This window comes from Topomyia yanbarensis, chromosome 3 (genome assembly GCF_030247195.1).
Source record: "Topomyia yanbarensis strain Yona2022 chromosome 3, ASM3024719v1, whole genome shotgun sequence".
In the NCBI taxonomy this organism is placed as follows: Eukaryota; Metazoa; Arthropoda; class Insecta; order Diptera; family Culicidae; genus Topomyia; species Topomyia yanbarensis.
Window position 1 is genome coordinate 349,587,476 of NC_080672.1, and position 27,238 is coordinate 349,614,713.

The window sequence follows — 27,238 nt, forward strand, 5'->3', positions numbered from 1 at the left end:
CACGATGCGCTAGAGTTGTCAGCCGTTGGACAAACAACTTCGCACACATCTTAGTTTCGGTTCTCGTTGTGCTGTCATCTACACTAATTATTATTTGGAAAGTATCTCATTTTTCTTCGATGGCGCGAAAAATGAGATTCCTCCCACGTGACCGCTTTCATCTACTCAAAAAATAAACAAGCAACCAAACAAAACCAGAACAAAACCATCCCCACCTCAAATGGGTTCATTTTGACCTGATTTCACGTAATAAACACATTTAACCCGATTAAGTTATAAAGTAATCTTTATGTTTTTATTGTTATTTTTTTTCGAGTTTTTGTTGGCGCTTATGCGTGTGCTGGATATAGTTTTTGAAACCTGGTTTTTCATTTTTTTAACACTAGAAACAAGAACAACAGACCACAATTAGTGACCTTTCAGAAAGGAAAGGCTTTATTGCTTACTGCTTCTAACTATATTGACTTAACATTATACCGATACAATTACATCAAACAAAACACACAATCATTACTATACAAGAAACACTCAGAGATAAAGAACGGCAGAGAGAAGAACAGTATTTTTGGCAATTCATGGCACACTTTAAAAAGTTTGTTTTGATCCAAAAATTACTCTTCGCTATTTTTTTTACTCAGATGTTCTCTAGTTTACATATACGAAACATATCAATCAGTAAGGCGGCACTTCTTGCTTTTCTTTGTAACTTTTTTGGTTCGTGTTTTAAAGGATTAATATCTTACATTACTCATTATATCTTAACATCTACCTACATCGAAACTAATGTTTCCTCAGACTCTTCTCTTCTAAGTCACAGCAACCACACATTCTTCGCTATCCTTTTAGATGTATCTGAATGAAAGTTAAGGTTTAGTGTTGTGATGATAAAATAGTAGATGCTCAAAATTGTCAATAACCAGAAAATATGAATCGATTTAGGCATGATAAGAAGTTGTTAGAAACTGTCATGGCTATTTAGTTTCGTGCAATGTTCGTCGTAATCAGTATCGTCAAAATGAATTGGAATGAGATTTCAATAAAACTAATATCGAACATATTTGTAAAATAATAAGTAAAGTAATAAGACGTAATTGTGGTTTGATTGAAAACTCATACGAAGGTTCGAAAATACATCTAGGTACTTTTTTGGCATATAGATCAATCGAAGCGTGTAATATTACTAGAACCTTAACTTACCCTTCAGACATTTGAAAATGTCTCATATCTAGTACTACTCTCATCCATTTCTTGTACAAAACGCTCCATTTCACCCATTGGAACAACATATCTTTATTAATGCAAGTTTTGTCTTGTACAATTCCCCAATATTCTCTCTTTTATTCCTCTCGGCGAAATCGACTGTGACATTTCTTTTAATCCAATCTTGCTATCAACAAAAACAAACGTATCGAACGTACTATTTATCCTAACGTTACATCGCATCGTCCGCAACACAACTGCAACCCGTACGCAGTTGCTGCAAAAATTCAAAACCGAGAACGAACGTCTACGCGCGGAGAACCGCGCCCTCACGCGGGTAGTGTCCAAACTAACGACATCGGCGCAAAATCAACTGCACAACAAACAATAGTAATAGTAGTAGATGTTGTTGCTGCACTAGTACTAGTAGTAGAACAAAAAAAAGGACTTCTGTCGCACCCGCAGACACACACACGCACCCGAGGTCGATTCATCGCCTGGAGATTACAGTCGATTAAATATTGCGTTAGTTCGATTCAAGCATTTCTGGTTAGTTTATTAGTAAATTTGATCGCCAACCATACTATTAGAATTTAGAGGACTGATATAGTGAAACCATTTTAAATATCTTATAATAGAGAATGGTTAAAGTAGCTAACTTAACTAAAACTATCACCTATGAACTGTCATAAAATTCAGAAGCCAAAAAAGTTTGCACCGCGACCGCCAAATTTAGCAATAGAAAGTTAAATAATCGATCTTATGACACACCACACACGGTACCGGGCATGTGTTCGCGGGGTGCGCTCAGAACGACAAATCACAAACCGGAGGAACAGTGGAAACAATCCAACTAAATACAACGCTCGTGGACAACGACTTCTCAACGACTTTTAGCACACAACGGTTCGCGTTCTTGCTGTAGTATATATCAACGTGGTACAAGAAAAACAAGAGTAGAACAAAGCTACAACAAACAAACGAAAAAAACAGGTTCGCGGTTCCCCAAAAACCGGTCTACCCACAGAAACTGATTTTGGTATGAGGCGTTTTGTTTATCATTCTGATGCACACTTTGATGATTTCTAAACCTGTGGTTTAATAATTCAATTTGTTTTCGTTTTTTGAGTTATTTTTTTTTGTTTCACACGTGTTCTTGATCTGCCAAACGATATTAATAGATATGTACTTAATTTGTTCTTGAAGTTTTTCTCTCTCGAGAAATGTAATGATGTTAATATTTGTTTCTATTTGCCCGGAGCGAGTATTACCGCTACAAAATTCAAACAGAGATTCTTGTAACTAATGTTGTTTTTCTTCTCTTCATTTCACCCTAGCACCTTAAGTTACATTTCTTCTGTTTGAATCTAGTAATCTAATATTGAACATGCGATGAATAAAAAGCCCATTTGTGTATCATCATTTAGTAGAGCTTATGTATAAAGGCAAACGTTAATAACCCCATTCACTATGTTGTTTAGCAATGATCTATCTAATCTAGCTGCGCGGCCCGTTTTTCGTTCGGCACAAGCCCACTCCATTGCGGGAACAGATTGCTCCGAATAATGATCTCTGTCCCTGTTATCGGCGAGAAAAACTGGCGCCATGATCATGTGATGCGCTCCCGTGAGAATGTCGCAATACTCATACTTACCTACGCATAAACTCGCACACATACACCAGCGCTAGTTGCATATTTTACACAGACACAAACACGCCTTGATATCGGAATACTAATATCGCTGCCTACTGTACTAGTGTAACCAACCAATGGAGTGGCCTTTCGCTTTGTTGTGCTTCTGTTCAAATAACACTATCTGTTGAGTTGCTATGCTTATTGTGTTTCGGCGGTTCACAGGAAGTAATGCTAGAATATATATGTGAAGGAAGGAATCGAATGGTTCCTAAGGTAGCCCCGCACAGCGTTCGGCGGAATGTGAATGTTATTATAACGATTCTATGGACCGTGTATTGTATATGACGTAACGGGCAATGGTTACTTCCTGTGCTTTAATAAAGCGGTCGCTTCGATAGTACGTACTTTTGATCACCATGAAACGGAGCGGCCTAGGATTAGCGTTTGTAGTATCGACTTATTAAATGTTTTTGTTCGAACGCAAGTTTGCAAGCATCACCAATAGTTGGCATGTTCGGAAACAGCCCAAGAATGGATCTTGTGCTTTATCCAACTTATCGATAGTGGCAGAACTGGTTCTGAGCCAACGAAGGCAGTCTCAACGGCCGCTCTAACCAATTCTTTCGCCCATTCATTCCCGGTAATACCAGAATGATCGAGTACCCGCTCATTCTGGTATTACTTAGGTAGATATCATTTGAAATGCTAAGTTATTCGATTTGAGTTCGACATGTGATTACTAATCTCGATCTTGAATCTGCCGAACTAAGTGCTTTTTGGGCAGCCTGACTATCGGAGCAAAAATAAAGTCTTTTACCGCAAATTCCCTGTTGAAGTGGTGATCGCATGCCCCACATAATCGCAGATCCCTGCTTGGAATACGGTATAGTATCTACCAAACGAATGAGATTGGTTTAATCTCATTTCACGACAATAGGCACCAGCACCAGTTCGGCCCTCCAACAAAAACCCGTCAGTATAACAAACCACATATTCTTCAAGTTGTCGCTCCATCCAACCAGACAGCCATTCCTCGCGAGGAGAAATTCTCACATTGAAAGTTTTAAAAAGGAAAACTTGAGTCGCCAAGATTTGCCGAAGGTCATGCAAGCTTTCTTGAGTCGGAAATCGATGTCCAATTAAGTTTTGAGTCAAGAATTACCCCAACGTACTTAACTTGATCTGCGATAGCAATTTCAGTTCAGAGTTAAAGAACTGCAATGGACAAACTCCGGTTATAATCCTTCGTTGCGAAAAAAGCACCATTGATGTATTATTTAGATAAACTGATAACCCAACATGAAGACACCATTGCTCAACCATACATAAGGCCAAACTCATTACGTTCCTCAACAATCCATCGGCGACAAGGTTCCATAGAAGTGGTGACAGCACACCACCTTAAGGTCATCCGCAGACACACAGTTTCCTTATCTCTTTTTTATATAGTAAGTTTTAAAAAGCTTCAAAAGCCTGGCCTGTAGTGTATTGGCACTGTGTGCAACTGACGACTCACTTTCGTGCCTAACCACTAAAAACACACCGAACTACATCAAGGTATTACTTCGTGGGGCTCGTTGTACTGTCGTCGATCTTTTGTTCGCGAGTTTTCCACAGCTATCTCGGAGCTTCACTTCATCCATGCAATATCTCGACCTTTGAGCCATTTAACTGTCGACTCTTCTCTAGATTTTCGTCTCCATCTATTATATCGCCTCTTAGTAGTCTCGTCTGAGTGAGCCGTTTATCTGCTGATTCCATGAGTCATTTAGCTCCTGTTTCCGTGAGTTATTCAGCTCCCAGCCATATCCTGATCTACTCGGATAGTCCCCGGCGGTGAACTTACCTTACTCCGACTGAAAGAACCTTGACGGCGGAATTTCTCTCGGTACCAATGTCTGTTTCATGAGGTACGTATCTCCCATTTTTGTCAAGATATAGTCGGATAATTTAGGGCGGTGAATTTTCCGTACTGTGAATTCCCCGGCGGTAGATTTTTTCCTATACCGAGCTTCATCCCGAACTAGTTGATCTAGTGCCCGGCTGTTGACCTAGCCTACTCATCGGACCAGTCAGTAGGTGCTGAGGTCTGTACAGTGGTTCCGGTTCATTGGCGCCCCAACAACTCACTCGCTATAATCCCCAACGGTGGATCTAGGCTACTCACGAGCAACTCGGTAGAGTACCGAGATCGGTGCGGTTATTCCGGCGGAGTCTGACGTCCGAAACCGGTGCTAAGTTGCGCACCACTCAACTTATCCCCGACGGTGGACCTAATTTACACCGGCGGAGAGTTCCATGGAGGCGGAATTTCTCCCGGGACCCGATTTATGGTTTAACGGTGGCTTTCTAATTGATGGCGCTACTTTGTTGGCCCCTTCACCATTTTCTCTGCAGCTTGGAGAGTATACTCGTAACTACTATGTTGACAGCATCCCAAATATGCTCGTCGTGGCACATCTCTTCGACGATATTGTCAACTGTCACACCAGGCATACCCCTTCGGACTTTTTCGAACCTAGGGCATTCGAAGACCACGTGTTCCGGTGTCTCTTGCTCGTTCACACACTCCGGGCTAAGGGGTGATGAAGCATGTCCAAACCGATGCAGGTACTATACTACGTCACGAGTGCGTAGTCCCACTCTTGCTGCCACTTAGCCAACGAGTTCACTCTGATCTGTCTCCTTGCATTTAACGCATAACTCCTCAAGGGTCTCGCCGGTTGTCGTCACAACATATTCTGCAAAGCCGACGATCTCAACTCCCCTGCGCAGTTCCAGTGTTAGCACTCCGTTGTACATTATATTTCAGAGCGTTAGGTCGAGTATGGAACCCTGAGATATTCCCGCCGTGACCCTAATCGAACTCTGTCCCATGTTCTTCTCATAAACCAGTACTCGGTTCTGAAAGTAACACCTCAGAATATGATGATAGCCAACCAGCTGGCGCTGTTGAACGCGTTGTTCACGTCGATCGTAACAACGGCGCATTAGCGATTACCCCTTCTCCTTTGCTTCAACACTCTCTACGTTCGTGATGACTGTGCGGATGGCGTCAGCCTGCTACCCCAATCCACGGCCCAAGCGTTAAAATCTCTCCCAATAACAACCGGTGTTCATCCGACTAACGAGTCGGTTAGTGTGTCCAGCACTCGATTGTATTCCTCTGGTGTCCACGGAGGGAGCATAATAGCTACATACGAATGCAGTCTAGCAATGTGTCCCTTTTCCATACATTTTTTGCGCAGATCAGATCTCTCCGGGCCTTTACAGTTTCTTGCCTGATGGCTGAAACCCAGAAACCTGAAACACCTCTCCGTTTGTTTAGCGGCTTTAGGGACCAATCGTAACGATCACACCGATATTAGTCTTACCGGTCGACATAAGCTGGTTGGCTGCGGTTAACAATATGCGTATCGCTGCTGTCTGTGTTTGTAACTGTTGCCTTCCTCAACCTGTTTGACATTTGCTCTTTCTACAGGTTACATTGCTCTATTACTGCGCTCCTCACTTCGTCTGCCGTTGTGATCTCGTTCAGATTCCTGCACTCGACCACCGATTGTGAACTAAAGCTCTCACGTTCACTTCTCCTCCGACCGCTTCCGGCACGAGTTCCCGATAGGTCGAGCTCTTGATCAACGGATCCTTCGTCTGCTCGAACAGCATCTCGCCTTTCTGAGTACGCCTAGATCATACTACGTTTTCTCTCAGCTCCTACGGCTTGGAATCCTCTCTCGCCCTTTTTAAGGATCGCAGCGTACGTCACGACGTCGTTTGCTTTGACGACTAGAGCGTCTCCCCTTGTTTTTCGTATTTTCATCATTTTCTTTCTGTTTTTCCCTCGACATTTCTACGGTTCGCCATTCACTCATTTGACGGCTGATTCGCTGTCTTTCACCGACCTTCTTGGGTTTTTTTCGGTTCCTCTTCCTCTCGTGGTGTTTCCCTTAATCTTTTCACAGAACGGGAATACCGGTCACCCTTCTGCATTCCATAGGCTTCTGCTTTCGCTAGCTCCGTGGTCTTCAGTATCTTTTCGGCGTTTTCAGCTCTATCCAGTAAAGCCATCTATTCGCATTCGGCTGCAGCTCCGGTGGATTTGATGCTAATCACTAGATCCCTGATCTGGCCTTGCATGTTGCCCTTGCTTTTCACAAAGTTGGAGAGCTCTTCGATTTTTTGCCTCACCTTCGCCACTTTAGGCAACTCAGACTGCTGGTAATCTTGATTTCGGCGTGCGCACCTGAAACCCTAGCTTTCCTTGGAGCTTTTTTGGTTTGGCCTCCTTGGGTTGTTCTCGCTGCTGCTGCTGTTACGGCTTCATTGACTGTTGAACTTGGTCGTTTTGCTGAGTCGGCGACTTTGCTATTCTACCTTTGGCGAACGGATTCATTACACTTGCTCCGTTAGAATTTTTAATTTTTGTTGTTTTTGTCTCCTTCCGTGCATTTCAGATCCAAACTAAACCGCTATCTACGCTCCTAGTAAGTAGTCGCCTCAATATGCTCTCATGGTAATCTTTCCAAGCAGTCAGGTTGCATGCGAGAGTTTTCGCGGTCCTTCATTTGGTACCGCGTTCAGAGCCGCATCGGCGCTAGTCAGGAACGTCAACTGAGCCTACTTCCACTTGCTAAGCTGCAGCCGTTCGAACGTACTGTAAAATTGGAAAAAAGTTTAGCTGACCCAAATACGAAAAGCGAATTAAAATGCATGAGGAAAGGGAGATATTTGTGCAGACTTACCGCTCAACCGTCGTGACTTCCTCGCGTTCCTTTCCTGGGCACAGAGGTTCTAGTGTTCGGTCCGAACACACATCTATCTGCCACTTCCTCCGGGTCGTTTTCGGGTTAGAACAAATGTTCTTTTCCGATGATCGATTTCACCTTCCAATGACTGTATCCCTATTCTGAAGCAATCGTTTCATGCACTAAACCTTCTCAATTCATCTCACATAGTGTCATCGTCCAGTAAACTAACCAACGCTCTATTGATCGTTGAGCTGGTTTCAGGTGAAATGTTCGCCTCGTGCTTCACAAGAATCTGCTCAACATCTGCTCATGGTACGATTCTGGGATTTTTGTTCGTGTATACTTTTTCCCAGAACCAGAAATGCCATATGTCACGAGTGTCTGTCCTCGGTGTTATATCTCTCACTGCCGTTTTTATACACTTATCACACACTTCCACTTGTGGCACCTCCTCGGTGAAGAATCTCACTGACTTTTTCTGCCTTTCGGCTTAATATCGGTGGGCCGTCCGCACTCCACCGGCTCATGCGGTTTCTTGCTTGACAGCTCCAGTGCTGCCGTCAGCCGCCGACTAATAACCAAGAGGGTGAATGTTTTGACGTTTCTTTGAAAAATGAGTAAAGCCAACATAAGCTGGCTTTCTGGCTCGGCTAGTTGTCAAAAATGACAGCGAACGCGCTTTAAGCAACGTTCACATTGCTACGAGCCAATGTTGTTAACTCGACCTGAAACTTTTTGAATGCAAACAAACTTCATTTTGATGTGCTTAACTGGTACTCAGGTTATAAAAGCGTTCGGATTTTGTGGAGAAGAAGCGATGCAAGAGAAAGCGTGAATTCTCATATATTGTTATTAATTACTTGTTTTGATTCCAACTTTTAAACAGTGTTATACAGTTCATGTGAACAGACCTTGAACATTTGAAACGTAGCTAGCGCTACTGGCATTTGGTGGCAGCTTCAGGCAACAAACAGTTTTAACGGGGCTGCTAATAACCCATCGCGGGTGGGGTGCGTTCACGCCCTCCTGTCTTTTTCGACTGCGTTCTACACACTCCCGCCTAACACATCATTAATTCACTTATGATTACCCTTTACCCACTTTAAATGAAACAATACTTGTAGACCTACCAAAGTTTTAACGGGACGGGGGACAGCCAGTACCATTAGCCAACTTGTCGTTTCGGGGAAAGTTTCACCCATCCTTACGAGGGTAGTGGAATGGCATGGCTGTCGGTTCGTGAATCAATTTTTAAGATATCCTTATTCATATTCGTGTTCTGCCGCCAATATACCGTATCAATGCTTATGTGTCGGTTGGCACTCCAGTTGGGTTAGGGTACTTCATGCTTCAAGTCTTGAAAAAAGCTTTAGCGGAAGCGGCACCGACTCACTTTAACGGTGCTCCTTTCGGATTTATATGGCTTTTATAGAGGTTTAGCATCATTGCCTCACCCCACTATATCCTAGTAAGACTCCCCAACTCGCAGTAGGTCCGGTGGGATCGTCAAGCCCCCGAATCCCTGTCCTCCTGTCCCAGCTGCCCCCAAACCAACAAATTAGAAAATTTGGCACCCATTTGTTTAAGATTCTTGGAGATTTCAATATGACCGTATTCATCAGCTCGTAACTCCCAATCCGGAAGTAGGATCATAATGAAATTCAACAGCAGCCTACGAGAACATTGTACCTAAGTTTGAGTAACTCAGTTCAGACATCTTAGAGTAATCGAGATGAGATTACTTGTTACACACACAAGCACACACAGAAAAATTCCGAACTTGACGAACTCGTCCCTGACCCATGGTTAAAAATTCGATGATGACAGCGCGATTACATTACTTTTCTATAGGGAAAATGCAAGAAACTTGGAAAATACTTCAGGTTATTTTGTTATGCATAGTTCGTATTCTAGTGTTACTTCCTTTTCCTTTTCTGCATATTATCAATGAACATATTTTTTTTTTTTTTTTTTTTTTTTTTTTATTTCAATTATAGAGGTTTTAACCTTAAGGTCATTCGCCTCTTCGGGTTAGAAAAATCTCTTAGGAAAAATTTCTAACCCTATGTGCGGGGTCGGGACCCGAACCCAGGTGCGCTGCGTACAAGGCAATCGATTTACCAATACGCTACGCCCACTCCCCATGAACATATTTGTATAAACTGCTAAAATAATAAACTTATGTATATACCACCAATCACTACTAGATGCTGCTTCATAAAATCAAATGTTTTATTTTTTCAAAGCTATAGATGTGTTTGTTACCAATCAACTTCGTGTCTTTCCGTTCTGTTGTTTGTTGCCTACGAGTTGCACGGTGAAAAACCTGGTACTAACAACCAAACTTGTTAAACCAAAAGTATAACCTCGGATGTTCCGTTCCGTGTAAATATCGCTCTATACTGTTTCTAAGTAATCCTCTCTGTCGAATGTTTGACGCTTTCGTTTTATTTTTTGGGATTTCATGTATCAGTAAGTTATTTTTAACTGTTCTTTTTTCTCTATATTTTCTCCCACTGTCCATCTTCTTCGTTGTCTCTGTGTTTGTGTTATGATTTGTGCACGGCCCGCCCACGCATCGAAACCGCGGCAATATCCTGGTCCTGGTTCGGATGTGCAGCAGCTGGATGCCCTCAAGACCGAGAATCAGCGCCTGAAGGACGAGAACGGAGCTCTTATTCGTGTAATTAGCAAGCTAAGTAGATAGAGGCAGGCAGCGTCAGGGGCGAACGAGCCTTTCGTTACTGGTGGAAGTATCTGAAGGCGAATTATAGGACGGCATTTTACCAACTTCACTACACACAGAACAACAGCTAGAAAGCAAAAAAAAGAAAACCTAATTTTATCACTAGACTATTAAAGCGATCAAAGGGGGAATATTAAACATACAATGTAAATTAGAGGAAAAATCAAACTAAACGCAGAATTACTAAGCTATAATCTACAGCAACAGTGGACCTATTTATTAATAATATGAACAACACGTATCAAGAAAAATGATTTCATCCGTTTCTTTTTAGGTATTGTTTACTGCAGTTCTAGAAACGCTCAACCAGCAGTGGTGAAAGATTGATTGTTAAAAAAATGTAATCATTCTGTGTTGTTTTAATTTGATTTAGGGAAAATAAATGGAAATGCAAAGCTGATTATGTTAATTGTCTATAACATTGATAGTGAAATAGTGCTCTATGTAGCTGATTTAAAACTTTAGTGATGCTCAGAGGCAAAAATGATATCGCTGCACGTTTGGCCAACAATTTTTGATACAAAAAATTTACGCCTCAAATCGTGACGAAGCATATAAGAAAAGCAACTTGTTTGAATGGTTTAAGTTATAAAAAAACTTTGGTAAATTTAAATGTGTAACTCATTTTTCGTGAGCTTAAATCTTTTATTTGTGAAAAACAAATTTGACTGTGTTGAGAAGTACAGAGAACTAGAAAACAATAACGGAAGCTGTTGGAGAAAATTTGTGAAAGGAACAGAAAAGTATATTTATAGATTTTATAGCAATCACACGCAGCGTATTTATATGTATACATCATTTAGGGAAAGAGAGATAATAATCACTTTTTTGTCGCACTAAGAAATGTTTTTCCTCTATGAATGTGCTAATTGGAGTATAACTATTAGAGAAGGTTCTTCGTTAACAATGATATGTTAAAGAAGAACAAGCAACTAAAAAAACAACCACGGATTTGATCTCCATTGGCTAGCGTTTATATATTACAGAGTTTTTCAGTATGTATAGCATCATCTACATCTCGTGTTTTCGTGTACTCATTTGATCTACTACTGTGTCCAAAGTACTACATATTTTCTCTATTGTTTTTCAATAATTCATACACTGTCTTACCGTTAAGGTAGAGGTTTTAGTATTTAATTTGCGCGCATTGTATAAATAGAAGCAATAGTTATGGCATTTCAAATTTCCTACTAAAAGTCATCCCTCACCTCTACGCTGCTCGTTAGGCCATCGTTAGTCACACTTTTAGCTAGTGCTATCAAAATGCAACCCTGCGATGCTCCTCTTTCGGCATCAGAAATTAGATTCATTTTTTTATGTGTCTAAATCTATATTATATCTGTTACTCCGCAGACAGAGTCGAAGCAATTTTTTTTGGCGGCAAAACCATCTGTTGTATGTTATCGTAATTGTATCTCTTGAATTTAGTCGATCGATATTTCCCTTTTAAGTCATTTTTAGAGTGTGCTGTGAAGGAACAAAAATCACACATAAGAAAGCAAGCAAGCATACTAAAGTACTTCCCCGTTCTCTTCATTACTATTATTACTATTAATGTAATTATTATTGACTACTATTATACTATGTTTACTATTAATATGTTGTACTTGTCATCGAGATAAATAAAAAGCACATAAACAACACACCCATACATTGTAATTTATGTTTACCTTTATAATTGTACTATCATTATTTTCAAAAAATAAGAAAAAAGTTCAAAATATAAACAAAAAACAAATAGTTTCCTATGCAGTTTAATGAATCCGAAAATTCAACTTTGGCAATAATCATCATTGTTCACAATTTTTGGCCGCCATTTTACAGTCACCTTGAACATGTATTTTCCTCGATTTCACACGGCCAACGAGCACGGAGTCTACCCCGAAGTCGGCGATCTCTTGCAGGTTCTCTGTCGAGCATAACTTTAGTTGGTTTGTCTTCGGACATTCGCGCTACATGTCCAGTCTGCCGTATTTTCTCAGCTTTCCGATGTCAGCATGTTTGTGCACTAGAGGTAATGTGCCTGATTTGTGGGTCCGCGCCTTTCTCCATTTTCACTGTGCTACCGAATATTGAATACAAAATTCTTCTCTCAAACTCAACCAACATGCGATTATCTACTCTCTTAAACACCCATGTCTCTTGGATGTAGAAAGTATCCGGAAGTATCAGCGTTTTGCATAGCGCAAATGTTGTGTGCGTCTGTATATCACAGACTAACAGACATAATACTTTGAGGAAATTTCCTAAAATACATCGATCCGGTAATTTTCCCAGAACACTAGCTCCACCTTTTCTTCACGGTCCCAAACACTCATTTGCTGTTGGGTTACCCCTCAGGTTTGGGAACAATTTTTCAATAGTGGTCTATCCCCCATATGCTTGCTCATATGTTTCCCGAGTTGAATGCAGTATGAAGGACAATCCAAAGCAGTTTTGGTCTTACCTGCGGAACAAAACGTGCTCCAGTGGAATTCCGGAATGCGTCAACTATCGAGACAGGACATCAACGTCACCAGCGGAGTCAGCGAATATATTCTCGTCATTCTTTCAAAACGTGCTAAGTAATAACTCACCATCTTTGTCTGAATCGTACTTGAGTAGTTTGCCAATGTTCAATCTGAATTTGCCGGCAACATCATTCACCGAACATCAGGTACATATTAATCTTCGGGGGTTTGACAGTTCCAAGGGCCCGGGGTCCGACGGGCTACAACCATCGTTCATCAAGAATTGCTCTTCATTTTTGGCACTACCAGCATCTCTATTATTCAATCGCTCTCTTGTTGAAAATGAAGCTTTGATAACTCCAATCCACAAAACAGGCAATGTACATGATGTCACCAATTATAGAGGAATTTCAATATTAAGCTGCCTCTTCGAGAGTATGTTGTTAGATGTTATCTACCCCGCGTTAAAACACATCATCACTTTGGACCAGCATGGTTTTGTAAAAAAGCGCTCGACAACTACAAATCCGTTGAGTTACGTGTCGTCGCTAAATTGGAAAAACGACAGCAGATCGATGCGGTGTACATCGACTTCTCGAAAGCTTTCGACCGTGTTCCTCATCAGCTTGCTGTGGAAAAGCTAAGACGGACTGGACTGCCGGACTGGCTGACTAATTGGATCTCCTCGTATCTTGCGAACCGTAGCGCCTCGGTGCGACTTGGAACTACACTCTCGGATCCTTTCCACATTTCATCGGGCGTTCCTCAAGGGAGTCATCTCGGACCTTTTCTATTTGTACTCTTTGTGAACGACCTCTGCAGCGAATTATCGTCTTCTAAAGTCATGTATGCTGACGATCTGAAAATTTACCGTGTCAACAACTATGGTAGACTGTTGTGCATTGCAAATGGACATCGATAGGATCATTGACTGGAGCGACAGAAACGGAATGAGTGTGAATATTCATAAATGCAGTACAATCACTTTTACACGAGTACATACTCCAATTAAGTTCGAATACTCAATGTGTTCTGTTGCCAAAGGAAGATCAGTATTATCCTTACTTTTTTCTATCATGTGGATTGCCAATCGTGCAATGGCATGGAGAAAGAGTAGATCAAACGCCATAGTACCTGCTTCAGCCTTAATGGCTAGGATTGGGATCGTGACATATGCTCCTGATGCGAATCTTATCATCCTGTTGTATGCAGGTGCGAGAGTTTGGATGACGGCATCTCCTCCTCTGCTTACGAGCCCCATGCCGTAGAGCAGTCGAGAGGTAACAATTGCTGACCCGATTTGCAGTAGAGACGCACGATGACCACGCGGTAACATGGCACCGATCATCTTCAGGATACGCAGCCTGGATTCGCTCGCCTTCTTCGTCATTCTACAATGCGCTTTAAAGTTGAGCGATCAGTCGAGAGTAATACCGAGGGTTGTCAGCAGCGTTTGTGTCGGAAAGGTTACACCATCTACATTTATCGCTTGCGTGGGTTCGCAGTGGGCATTCGGGCTGCAATAGAAGATGCTGGATTTCGTATCAGATATCGTAAATCTAACACTTCTCGACCATTTATCGACGGCTTTCACTGCGGATTGAAGTTTCCGACGGAGCGATTGGTCTTTCTTTTCCCACACTACAGCAAGATCTGTACGGAGGTCGAAACCACGCGAAAGATAGGTTGAATTGCCACGAGAAACAGCGTAACCGAAAGCACTGAGCCCTGTGGCACACCATTTTCTAGCGGATGTGCTGGCGACCCGTTCGACTCTAGTTCGGTGGTCAACCGCCTTTTGACTATTCGCTCGGAAACCTTCGCCATACAGCTCGTTAAGGTTATTGGACGGAAGGCAGCTGGACCCGCGTCACTCGAATTTGGCTTTGGATATGGTACGATTATTTAAGTTCGCCAACAGGGTGGGAATACGCTACTGTGCCATATTCTGTTGAAGAGTTCCAACATGCCAGTTTACACCGACAATGACAGTCGCTGAAGCATTGGATAACCGATGCAGTCCGGTCCTGAAGAGCCACTTCGTTCTCTGTCGAGCGCCCACAGCAGCTCATTCAGAGTGAAGTCGGAATTGTAAATATCATCGGTATCGAGGCGAGAAGTTTATGCGGTTTCGTTCAGAACCCTCTGGAAGAATGACGAATAGCTGGAGGTTGCGGATCTTTCGCTGTAGTGTTGTGCCAGTTCTTACGCGTAGCCACCAGAGCTTAAAGAAATTGATATCCCTGCGTGAACTTGAAAGAAAACGAAATTCAATTCGTGCCCGCTACGATGAATAAAATGTTTGGTTCGTTTCCCTCATCATTCGTTCTCTCGACGCAGCGCATTCACGTTCGGATAAGTTTGGTTTCAGAAGCAAATTGATTGTTTCTATTCTAGCTCTGAGAGGTATTATCTAGAGGCAGATCACTTGCGATGCATTTTTAAAAATCAGCTAAATTAAATGCATTTCTTTGCATCAAAATAGAAATTCATAATGTACTTTGCGTTGCGTGCAATATATTTTGCGTTGCGTGTAAGACGTCAAAACCCTACAAAGAACAAAGTGAATCAGCGTAGGACGTTTGTTAAACAAACTTTTCTGCGAGGGAGTGCAAAGTTGATGCAAAAATGGAAATTAAATGCATTTTTTCTAATTTGATGCAAATTTGTTATACATTTCTAGAGTGATCTGCCCCTAGGATATTATTGAGCAAAAGTGCACCAGATATAGATTACGCAGTTCACTTATCTTAAAAATGTAGAAGATGCTAACTTCTGCCTTCAAATTTTCCACACAATAACAAATGAATGCTTAGGTTGGTGAATGAATTTATATTTTCTCTGCACTCAAGCATTCGATTCTGCATGAAATTTCGGTCAGTTGGTAAGTTAATAAATGAGGGAGGCGTTGAATCTGAATGTCGATTTCAGTAAATATAAGCAAAAATTGGTAACTGATTTTGAAATTTCATAGCACTGGTAGCCACTGGACTGTTTAATGACAGTTGGGCGATGTTGACAGACGGAGACGTAGTTGAACTTCGTGACGAAGTCTTCCCATGATCTTTCTTTGGCGTCATGAATATAGACTTTGTCGCTGCTGCCCGTGAGCTTGAGCTTGTGCGACCACCCCTGGCTGCCACTCCGTTATCGATCGGGACTAGCTGAAGTTACACAGGGAATCAGTAGATAATTATGCTTGGGATTAGCTAGAAAAACTCTAGAAAGAGAATTGCGGAGACTCCATTTTGGATCGATTGGATTCGCATTTAGCTGTTAAAAAACGAATCCAAACGAACATTTCCTATCCTTATAACATTGGACGTGTTGCCATACAATGCCGGGGCATAAGTTGCCAAAAATGCTGTTTTTCTCTCCGCAGTTCTCTTGCTAGAGTTTTTGTAGGATTAGCGAAACATCTTTCAATGTGCAACTCCTGGTAACCCTAAAGTGTTTCTGATCAATAGACTTTTCTACGGCTCATGTACGTATATGCCGCATGACACAAATACTACATCACAAGCTGGTGGAAAATAATAAACAAAGACAGCAAAAGTAAATGGGATTGTTTTCAACCAGGAAACTTCATTAGTGTTCGTGAAACCGGTCGCAAAAAACCCAATACCTAAGAGAAGAGACGACAACAGGCTTCTTATGTCGTTTTCGCTTGAGGCAGAAACTAACTCAGTTTCGGAACTATATGCTGTCAAACCGTTTGTTTGAAGCCAGTTTCGAACCTAGGTTATGCTCCACTGAACTGAAAACCGAGTTGGGTTCCAACCTGAAATATATTTCGGGTTCGCTCGCATTACCGCTGTTTTGGGAGAACCCAACTCAGTTCCATTAAAAACGTTTGTTTGAAGCAACTAACCTGGGTTAGTGTCTAGGTTCTCAATCGAAAACGACATTAATTTTCTCGATTAGGCCCTGCCGTAAATCTGAAGAGAGAAGGCCTTCATCGATGCCAGATTCCTTTTGCATGTTTTTTACAATTGCTGAAAATAATTATACCTCGAAGCTCGCACCTCAACCATGAATTTACAATGCTAGCTGCATTTAAAAATTTAATTTAATCATTATTCATATCTCTATTAACAATACACGCAGCTATATCGTCATTCAGGACTTTTATTCAATTGGCATGAAATGTTGATGTGTATGAGAAGAAGCCATAATAGATTCAGCAGCACTGTTTTCTATCCCGTTTGTAAATATAATGAACGCTCATGGCTGGCAAAACGACCAATCAGAAGCTGGTTCAATTTTGAGGTTAGGACTTGATCAAGTTAACTACGCGATTGTCTTCTCTTCTCTTAGATTAATACCGGCGCCGGCCAGGCCTGAACGTAGATTGCGGAAGAAAAGGTTAGTCCGATATTTGCTTTTGCTAGAGGCCGTATATACTACTGCGCACTCCACAAGTATCACGGGAGGAGGATATTTTTGTTAGTAGAGTATAGAAGTTGGATATACTTCTTCTTTACCGACGCTAGAGAGGTGATTTCACTAGCTGGACTAGATATCGATCCACCAATTTCCTGGACCGGGGACCAACGGCTTTACTTCCCTTCCGAAGGAAGACATGACCACAGATTTTTTCACCTCAGAGAAATCTCAACGCCCTCGTCTGGAATTGAACCCAGGCCAACTGGAATGAGTGGCGGTCACGCTTAACACTCAACCACCGGCGCCGTCAGACTTTCTCGCTGCTACCCGTGATTCTTGAAAGTTTTTCAGAGTCTGGCGGATTCTTCAACAAGTTTAATTTAATTCTGTCTGGCCCTGGGGCTTTATTGTTATATGATGAGAGAGCAAGTGAGAACTGCACCATCGAAAAAGGTGTTTCGTTCGCTCTATTGTGAGGGGACGCGGCGCGGTGGATCTTCTGTTCCGGGGCGAAATCTGGATAAACCTTCTTGGTGAAATCGAATATCCAACGGTATGAATATTACACGCTTTTGTTAGTACTGTTTTGGTTTCGCATACGTCGGGCTGTATCCCAAAGAGTGCTCATCGATGTTTCCCTCGTTAACCCGCCGACGAATCAGCGCCAGTAAGTACTATTATTGGCTTACATCAAACACTTCATTCGCGTTTCTAAAGTCGCGTACTGTCAATAATTAATGTCCAACCCATCGTCCCGAAAGGCTTTACACGCGGCGGCCTAAAAGTCTCTGCACGCTTTGAGCACTCCCACCACGAATTGGGAGAACGTTTTTGGGTGTTCGAGCTTGGTACTCGCTTCGTCTGAGATTGATCACGGTATCGAGAATCAAGTCGGACAGAAACTTGTACTCTTCCTCCGGAGGAAGTACCTGCACAGACTAACAGACATAACACTATAAGGGAATTCCCTAAAAAAAATCGATCCGACAATTTTCCCAGAACGCTAGCTCCACCTTTTATTCACAGTCCCAAACACTCATTTACTGGTGGGTTACCCCTCAGGTTTGGGAACAATTTTTCACTAGTGGTCTATCCCCCATATGCTTGTTCATATGTCAGTGGCGCCATAATTTCAAATGTGGCCACAGTCCCAACTACAAATATATTTAAAATGACCGTTAAAGCGGGTGAAGCTTTGTTTTTGAGTGTTATGTGTGTTAGTCTGTGGTACCTGTGTCAAGTCGATGGTTTCGAATATCGCGGTCGCGTAGCTTTTCCTATCAATATTCCGTGTGAGATCATGCGAGATCGATTTTCTTCAATGTGTTGCGTCTGTGGTTGTGCTCCATCGGTTTATGTAAAAACATATGAATTTAATTTTTAATTTCATAAAATAAGTACCCTTGAATAGGCAAATCATTTTTACACATTTAACGCCCGAAATGGACATGTGTTCTCTGTGCTTGCGTAACAAAAGAACTTTTTATAAAATTGTTTAACTTCACTTTTTATCATTCAGACAGCCTCGAATCGATGTCATCCCTCTAAGATAGGAGCTTAAGATTCAGTCTACGATATCTTTAACGAAAAATGGCTAAAATTAAATTCATTTCAAATTTGATCCGTGCATTTGCAAACGAGACGCGATAGTTATTTTTCGTCGTAAGCATTTATTGCTGCTTCTCACAGAGAAGTCCAGAAAATGGTTTCAAAATCATTCAACACGGCTCCAACGATGGACGTGTGTTAAACAAAAATGCTATATTAGTCCCTAAGGAGAAAATTTCTTTCAACACGTCTTTATGCATGAAGGGCACAAAACCTAATTATAAATAGTCCAGGTGTTTGCGTTTCGACTTCGTCTCTTTAGAACGACGGCACTTGACCAATGCACCGGGCTCACGCTAGTCCAACATTTGTAACATTACTTGTGGACAAACTAAACGACTTCTACCTTACGGTTATGTTTGCTGATGAGATATACTGAAATCGAACATTGTTTTCAGCTAAGCAAGCGAGTTCGCAGCAAAATGCTATCCCGAATAGAAATGTACAGTAACAAAACCATGATTTTCACTGTGACAGTACAGTAATTTTACAATAATTTACAGTAAGTTTTAGTGTTATGCTACAATACAAAAACAATAAACTTTAACGTTTTTACAGTAAATTTCAATGTAAAATAGACTTTTACAGTGAAAAAGGGGGGTGGTTATGTATCTTAACATTTAAAAAATCAATTTTTCTCCATACATTTTTTTCTCGAAAACAGTAAAATTTAGTGGGAATTCACTGTATCAGTTTGTTGCTGAACAGTGAAATTTATTGCTACATGAAATTTTTTTGTAAATCTACTGTGAGAACTTGGCATCGAACAATGTTGAAACAGTAATAACTACAATATTTATTGTTTTATGATTGTTTGTAGGGTAAATGCTATTGTAAAATTCTATCCGGGATATTATTCCCTAGGGAGACAGTTGTCGAAACGCAAACATCTGGACTAATCAAAGTTAGGTTTTGTGTCCTTCATGCATATAGAGGTTTTTTTTTCGAGGGACTTTGGCAGTTTAATTGACATATAAACGCAGAAAGAAGATTTGTAGGTTCAATAATGGATTAAATTCAAGCAATAAAATTATTGATCAGGAGACTATAAATTTATTTATTGAATTCCATAAAATTTATTAATTGTTCCACTAAAACATTGTTCCCTTTTTTAATATTTATTTTATTGAAATTAAAATAAAATTATTGAAATTCAAATTGTTTTTATTGAAAGCAAATATTCTAATAGAAAAATGTTTTCAGATCAATAAGTTTGTTGGTTGAAATAATAAACAATAGATGATTGAATTCAATAACACATATTTTTGGTTTGAATATGCTTAATTTTTCTGCGTATACAGTTAACGTAGCTAATTAGCACACAATAAACTTGAGTAATACACATTTTCGGCGCTTCTTAACATTTATTACCAAACGCGCTTATTCAATCCGTCGCGTCGAAATTATGCTAGAAAGGCTCGTTTCCAATGCAACGATCAATTATAAAAGGCGAATCAGCGAATCACGATTGTTTTATCCAATGTAAACTTTTTCACTCGGGTCATCGATAGTGCGTGTCCTGACTAAATTGGCTTGCCAGCGCCGTACCAACCGTACGTGGCAAAAACAAGAAACACCCACAGCAATCTATCTCACTCCCGCTACCGTGCGCCAATCGACCTGTTTTGCTTTCGTGCTCGCTTGCACTACCGCAAATGTGCGTGTGTTGGTAGGTAAACATGCACACACTACCTCACCAGCGGTCGAATGCGAACGTCGAAAAGAAGCAGAGGTGCAAGCGCAAGAGGAAAATTTTTCAAAATGGCCAACTTTTGCGGAGCCGTGGTCGAAACGCGAGTGCTTGTCGCGCGTATTGTTGCGTAAAAAGAATACAATTTTCCTCCGGAAAACGGCTCCGGGCCGGGCTAAGTGTGTCGCGAATCGAATCGGCCACCGGATGGACGCGTGCGGATGCGAGAGTGCGTGAAAATAGCGCCGGAAATGTGGAGAAAATCAACGTTTTTCTGTCCCCCCGTTGAGTGTGTAGCAAAAAAAAGTGAGATCAGTCGAGAGATCAAAGGAAGCGAAAAAAAGAAGTGAGAAAGCATAATGTTGTCAGTTGTGTGAGAATATTAGTGGTGTATTTTACGGATTATTTCGATTTGCTGGAAGCAGCTGAAGCGCGCCAGCCGCCAGAATCCAGATTAGCGGAGCAGTAGCCGATCCGTCGGGATTGTAGCAGTTGGAACTAAGGTGAGAAATATCCCACACTCGCTCCGTTTGGTTCCTTTCAAGGTGGAAGTCGAAAGGGCGATTAGGTTGGAAATGACCTCAGCGGAAGCTTTCTTCCGTCGCTTTGTGCTGTTCATCGCTTCCAGTGGCACGAGATGGTTTGATTTTGACCTGGCGGGACACGTTCCTTTTACCACCAAGGAACCGTCGCAGAATCATGGAGTGGAACTCGGAATTTAGATCGGTACCAATTAAGTGACAGGTGCTGTCAAAATAAGGATACCATTTGCAAATCTTTTCTCAATCCGTTCCGTGTATGCGTTTGTTTTTTGTGTGCAACGGAATGGTCTTCTAGGAGCCAGGGTGGCAATGAGGTATAAATACAGCTCATTGTCAGAGTGGTACATGTCCATTAAATTTTGGGTCATTTTATCGAGGGGGGAATTATTCGAAATTGTACAGAAAATTGCTTGTTTTTTCAAATCAACACTGCCCATGGGCGACAAATAAAAAATGAAATTTATGAGTAAATTCAACTACCCCTCTGGCTGCGTCGAAATGAAGGTATTAGCAAAAGTGATAATCTCTGATTTAAAGCAATTTGTAATATTCAGAGATTAGCTTTCTGAGAAATTAAATTGGAGTATCAAATGATGAATGTTGGTCGCTTGAGTTACTATTTTGTGTAGGGTAGACGACCCTTATCCATCTCATTAGTCAGGACTATTTCGATGATACCACGGCATATCATGATTGAATTGCGCTGAAATGGGTGTCAACTTATTTGCTTAGCATACGCGCCTCAAGTTAGCAATATATATTTTTTTTAGAAATATTTACGGAACATTTACCGTGGCAATATGTTTCCGTTAACAACATTATTGTCGGATAAAAGCTTCGTAAAATTTTCCTTTTCAATCTGGCTCTTGTGTTTTCTCTCAGTTGGCTAACAAATTTGTAGTTCTCCAGAGGTGTAACATGGTACCACTGTTGTTTGTGCTGTTCTTCAATGTTGCTGCCAGGCGTTGTATGCAAACTGGTGTAAGCACATGATTTAGGGCTGTACCGTACAATCCGCTCTGTAGATGCTACTACAAATATATTCGTTCGCTGGTCTCGACGAAACTACAATCAGCATTGCAAAATGTCACGTTATTATTCTACATTGGTTCAAATGGTAGTGGACATAATCATATAGTTTGAGTTTTCGTTGCACTCAAACCAAAGTGCCGTTCTCAGGCCATTTTCGTTATATTAATTCTTAGAAAGGACAGACCCTCTCGCAGTTTGTTGGGATTCACGGTATTGTAAACATCATCAAGCCACAATAGATTCAATAGAGTTACCTAAATATAAGGACCTTCGCTGTTTTTAGTTTCTATTTGCACGTTCTACTACTAGGGGTTAATTAGTTCTCATGTTAATAATCCACCAATCATTATGACTACTCAGGATTTGATTTATATAAGAAGCCCGCTTCAAGATGTTGATCACAATACCCCTCGATAGTGGTTATCGAGGAGGCCGGGAGAGCTGATATGACCCTTTTTCTGTTCTATACCATTTCTCTATTTACCTGCTCATAAACAATCAACCAGTAACAAATAGATAATTGAGAAAGGGTGTGCTATGTGTGGTGGTTGGCTATTCAAGTATTAGTAGTGTTTGAAATACTAATCTTTCATGTGAAGATCATAACTTCAGCTGTATCTTGTACCTGTCTAATCTATTACGTCTCTCATATATTGTCTTTTATTTCTTCTTTTCGAGTCTTATACTGCCATTCTACACCCGCCTTCAGCTGGATCAGAATAGATGGTGATAGTGAGCGTCTTAACACGCACACATTCTCAAACGTGTCACGTCCGGAGGTCGATCCTTGATCCTAGAAGCCTAGCTCTATGCCTTCAGCTGGACCAAATAAGAAAATACGCTGATACATATTAGGCAACATGTCCGAGAACCATATCGATATAAGGGATCCTACTCTCTGCCAGAATTTTAACCGCACACCGGAATTTTAATATCAGACTGACGGTTCGCGCGACCATTCAAGAGCATACGCAAATATGTGACAAAATCATGCCAGCGTACAAACGTTAGAGCCCCTTGCGATTTTTCAACGAACTCGCAAACATGATTACACTTCGGTGATAAGGTGACCGTCTCAGCACTCATAAACTTACCAACGCGATCTCAAGCGTCAACCTACAAATTTTAGCGCTCGCGTTATCATGAATCGGGATCGTCCGGAAGTCTCTATCCTCGGTTCCAACAGTCTTGGTTTATGTGAATTAATAAAAAAAAAAAGAATTTAAAAAAATAACTCCCATATACACTAGCTAAAACGTTCCATGGCGACATGACCGGGAACTCTAGTGATACGGGGTAACTTACTTCCTGTCAGAATGTGATCCGTACACCGAAAACTGAATATCAGAATGACGGTCCGCGAATATATGAATGGCCGCAAGGTTTCAAAATCGAATTGATAACACCGGTAATTATGTGAACGTTTTAGTACTTACGAAGTACCAAACGTGGTCTAAAACGCGAGCGCGCGGTCATGAATCGGTTACGTTCGGAAATCTTCACCCTCCATTCTAGCAACTTAGGTCCATACATTCAGTTGGACCAATCAAAAAATAAAGCTCATATCCACTAGATCACACGTTCTACGGCGACATGACTGGGAACTCTATTGATATGGAAGAACCCGCTTTCTTCTAGAATCTGAACCGTACACGAACAATTAAGTGTCAGATTCACGGTCCGCGCTCGATCATTCTAGAACACACGCGAATATGCGAAAGGCAAACGGTTATAAAATAGAATTTATACATGCGAAGTTACATACATGTTAGCACACGCGACATACAAACGCACACGCGATCGAACACGTTATCGTACAAATGCTCGAGCCCTTCGCGATGATACACGCGATCGCGAAGTCTCCACGCCCGCACATACCTGAACCGTACAATGAATATCACATTCAGAATCACTGCCCGCTACAATTTGCCTAAAGCAGTGTTTTAGTGGGAGCCGTTCGCCTGTCTCGTCTGCAAATTGTAGTATGTGATTCTGACGGGGAGCCCTTCCGAGAACCTAACTCTACAGCTCCAGTAGGACAACTCCCGAAAAAAAATTGCTTCATGAATTAAGAAGTTCCAGATTAGTAAGTCACGAAATTGCTTAGCGATTACTCGAATTTAGTTGAAACGAGTCTTCTTTTCAACCGATTTAACGTTTGTACTCCTTTTTTCCAGAATTTGGTGCTAGTGATGTTTTTTTTTGCGTTGAAAAAATGCAGCACCACTGATGGAACACTTTTTGGTTCAATGAATATTTAACAGATTTTTATAGTGTTATTATTGATTTATGTTGGGTTGTTATTAGTGTTTTCATATTAATTTCAGTAATGTTGTAATAGTTTCACAGAAGGTTGGTCTTACAAAAGCTGTTTGTTTAACCACGGTAGCGAAAACTAGAGCAGTGGCAAATTATGGCGATTTTACCCTATATTATGGCAGACGAATCGTCCATCCAACCATTACTGAGTCAATGCCGATAAAAACGCGCAAAATGGTATACAAACGTTCAAATCTTCCGCAATAATTCAAACCAGGTCGTGAACACGATCGCTCATTGATTGCTAACCCCACAAACTCGCAATGGTATAAACGTCCCGGCAATGACATCACCGTCGTAGCACTTCAAATTTATAAACGCGATCCCATGTGCCAACATTCTAACACCCGCTTATATTTGTCCGGAAGCTCTCACTTTAAAATAAGGAACTTACATACACTATACCAGCGGTCGTCAACCTTCTTCGTATAACGGACCCCTTCGAAATCGCCCTGGGTTGTTGCGGACCCCCACACCCACACAAATTACTGCGGATAGGAGGGTCTCATGGATGCAGCTTGTTGCTGTGTGATGCGAACCTTTTTCTTGGCGCTAATGCACTAGCTGTTTTGTCGAATCACAACTTGTTAGTCAACCCATTTGCCAGCTCTTGCGTTATTGTTCACGTTCATGGCCTGATCGGTACAGATTTAATGATGTTCAAAGTTCTTATTTGTTTCTTGCTGGTACGAGTCGCAGTCGTAAATCCGTGTCTATCGGCATATATTGTGTTGGTGTTGGTTTGGAGAAACTAGATCAATCGTCGTTATTTCGTTGACGGTACACGAAGTTAGTTTCCATATGCGAAGCGCATCAGTTATTGATTGTCCAATTGATTGTGTTTTATCAACATCTATTGAAGACTGTTTTTTGGTATTAGCTGTAGTAGGTTTAGTTTCTTGGCGTTTTCGGAGCATTGTTTTTCGTAATGTGCCGTCTGGTTACAAAACTGACACGTAGGAATCTGACCATGGTAGGTGCATAGCGTTATTTGCCAACCGCATTTTAACAACACGAGCGTCGTTGGGAATGATGCAGAAATTTATTTCTCAAGTATCGTTTGTAACGTATTCCACTTTTCCGTGAATTGACATAAATCTTTTTATGTATTCTGGCCTAACGCGCGGCGCTAGGTCGTGTAGACGCACCTCAATTTCATCGTCATCCATACATGCAGGCTCTTGGTTACAACGTTGTCATATTTGATGCCGTGTTGCACGTTGTTCTTCGCAATGAAGTTTTCTGCCTTGGCTAAACGTTTAAACGTTACCTATACACAGTTTCTCACGTGGGGTAACTGAATTTATGTCACTTTCTTGAGATTAGGATCAGTTTTTACTTTTAGTAACTGTTCAACAGTAAATTTAGGTCAAAGAGTTAACTTAAGTCAATTGAAATTATATTTTCCTGCTTTACAAGCACTTATTTTTTGTTGCTGGTTCATTCCACTGCGCAGCCGAAGGCAATGGTATAATACTGTTTGTGAAAATCGATTTTGTTTGATATCAATATATTAATTTCTGTTTGTAGCGAAAAAGCTTTAAAATTCAATATCCAAACGGAAAAGATATCTATCTTTGTGGACCCCCATAAACCTTTTCGCGGCCCCCAGGTTGAGAATCACTGCACTAGACAACGAGTATCCGGGCCCCATAGTTGGTAATCCAGTGAGATGTAGAAACTCTCTTATTTCATCTGAAGCGTACATTCTAATTTAAACATCAGAATGAGGACACGTGCGAACACTCAAAAGCCCTCGGGAACATACAAACGGCTTCTCGGTAATATGAAGGAGTTCAAGCAACGCTCATGTCCTTCGCGTTAAGACATCAGATCACGCGTGCGTTCACGTCGTCGCGATCATCGGTGCACACCTACGCCCTCCATCTCGCATATATAGAAAAGTTTAGAATCAAGTCCTTTACAATGCGAATTTCCATCAGTCACGTCCGGAAGTCTTTAGCGTTTGTCCTAGCACCCTAGGTCCATGCCTTTAGCTCATTCATCTGAGCAGTGCACTCAAAATCTAACATCAGACTCACGACCCGCGCGAATCTTCATGAGAATTCACCCGAATCTGCAAATGACAACACAAGCGAAGTCAAACATTCAACAATCGTCGAATTCTTCACGATTATTATCGCACACCTAGACTGGGCATCTCGCAATCGTGAAAACGCCCCAGTGATTAGATGCACGTTTTAGCACAATTTAGAAACGCGGTCTCAAGTGCGAACCTACAAACGTCAGTGTACGAGCACTACAAAAAATGACATCCACACACTATTACGCAATTAGTGACCTGCCATGAAACCCCTGAATCCGGATATTAAAACACATACCTTCCACCCACCTTCGACCACATTAGGACTCACATTCAAACTATTATGCATACCAAGTCTTACGTAAAAATCGCAGGTATTTGTCTGGTAACCGGGGAAGTACATTTCAAACACAGAACTTGTCATTTTTATGATGGCCTTGGGGCTGCGTTGCCTGTGTTCACGGCACCATAGCTTTGTCCGCCAGGTTAAGGATGTATGAAACCCACTGCTAGTCACCACCCGGCCCTAGCTGCCCTTAAAATTAAAAAAAAATATTTAGAAAGATACACAACTGCGTTTTAAGCTCACGTATTGAGCAGTTTCAAAAAAAAAGAATTAATTTATACAAGCAGTGCTTAATACATGTACAATACTTCCCTACAAGAGATCTAGTAGGGTGTGCTCCATTAGGCATAAATACATTAGGCATACGTACGTTAGGCATAAAGACATTAGCATAGTATACGTTAGGCATAATAGACATTTAGTATAATTGATATTAGGTATTAGTGATGGCGTCGGCTGGTAAAAGTGCACTAGAATTACAATCAGCGATG

The 27,238-nt window shown here is 41.3% G+C and overlaps 2 protein-coding genes across 14 annotated transcripts in view; both read left to right on the forward strand.

The window, feature by feature from the left end:
* The window catches only part of LOC131690789 (protein phosphatase 1 regulatory subunit 12A), a 247,265-nt gene extending 235,292 nt beyond the window's left edge, over nt 1-11,973 (forward strand). For 12 of the 13 annotated variants that reach the window (XM_058976803.1, XM_058976800.1, XM_058976799.1 and 9 more), the window contains 2 exons: nt 1,475-2,239; nt 10,205-11,973. In XM_058976803.1, coding sequence (XP_058832786.1) covers nt 1,475-1,591 — 117 coding nt within the window. In that variant the 3' untranslated portion in view covers nt 1,592-2,239; nt 10,205-11,973. The remainder of the gene's footprint in view (nt 1-1,474; nt 2,240-10,204) is intronic. The other variant, XM_058976804.1, reaches the window with a different exon arrangement.
* An 8,523-nt stretch (nt 11,974-20,496) lies between these two features.
* The window catches only part of LOC131692056 (arginine-glutamic acid dipeptide repeats protein), a 150,140-nt gene continuing 143,398 nt past the window's right edge, over nt 20,497-27,238 (forward strand). The window contains 1 exon segment of the mRNA XM_058978901.1: nt 20,497-20,967. The gene's annotated coding sequence lies outside the window, so the exon portion shown is untranslated.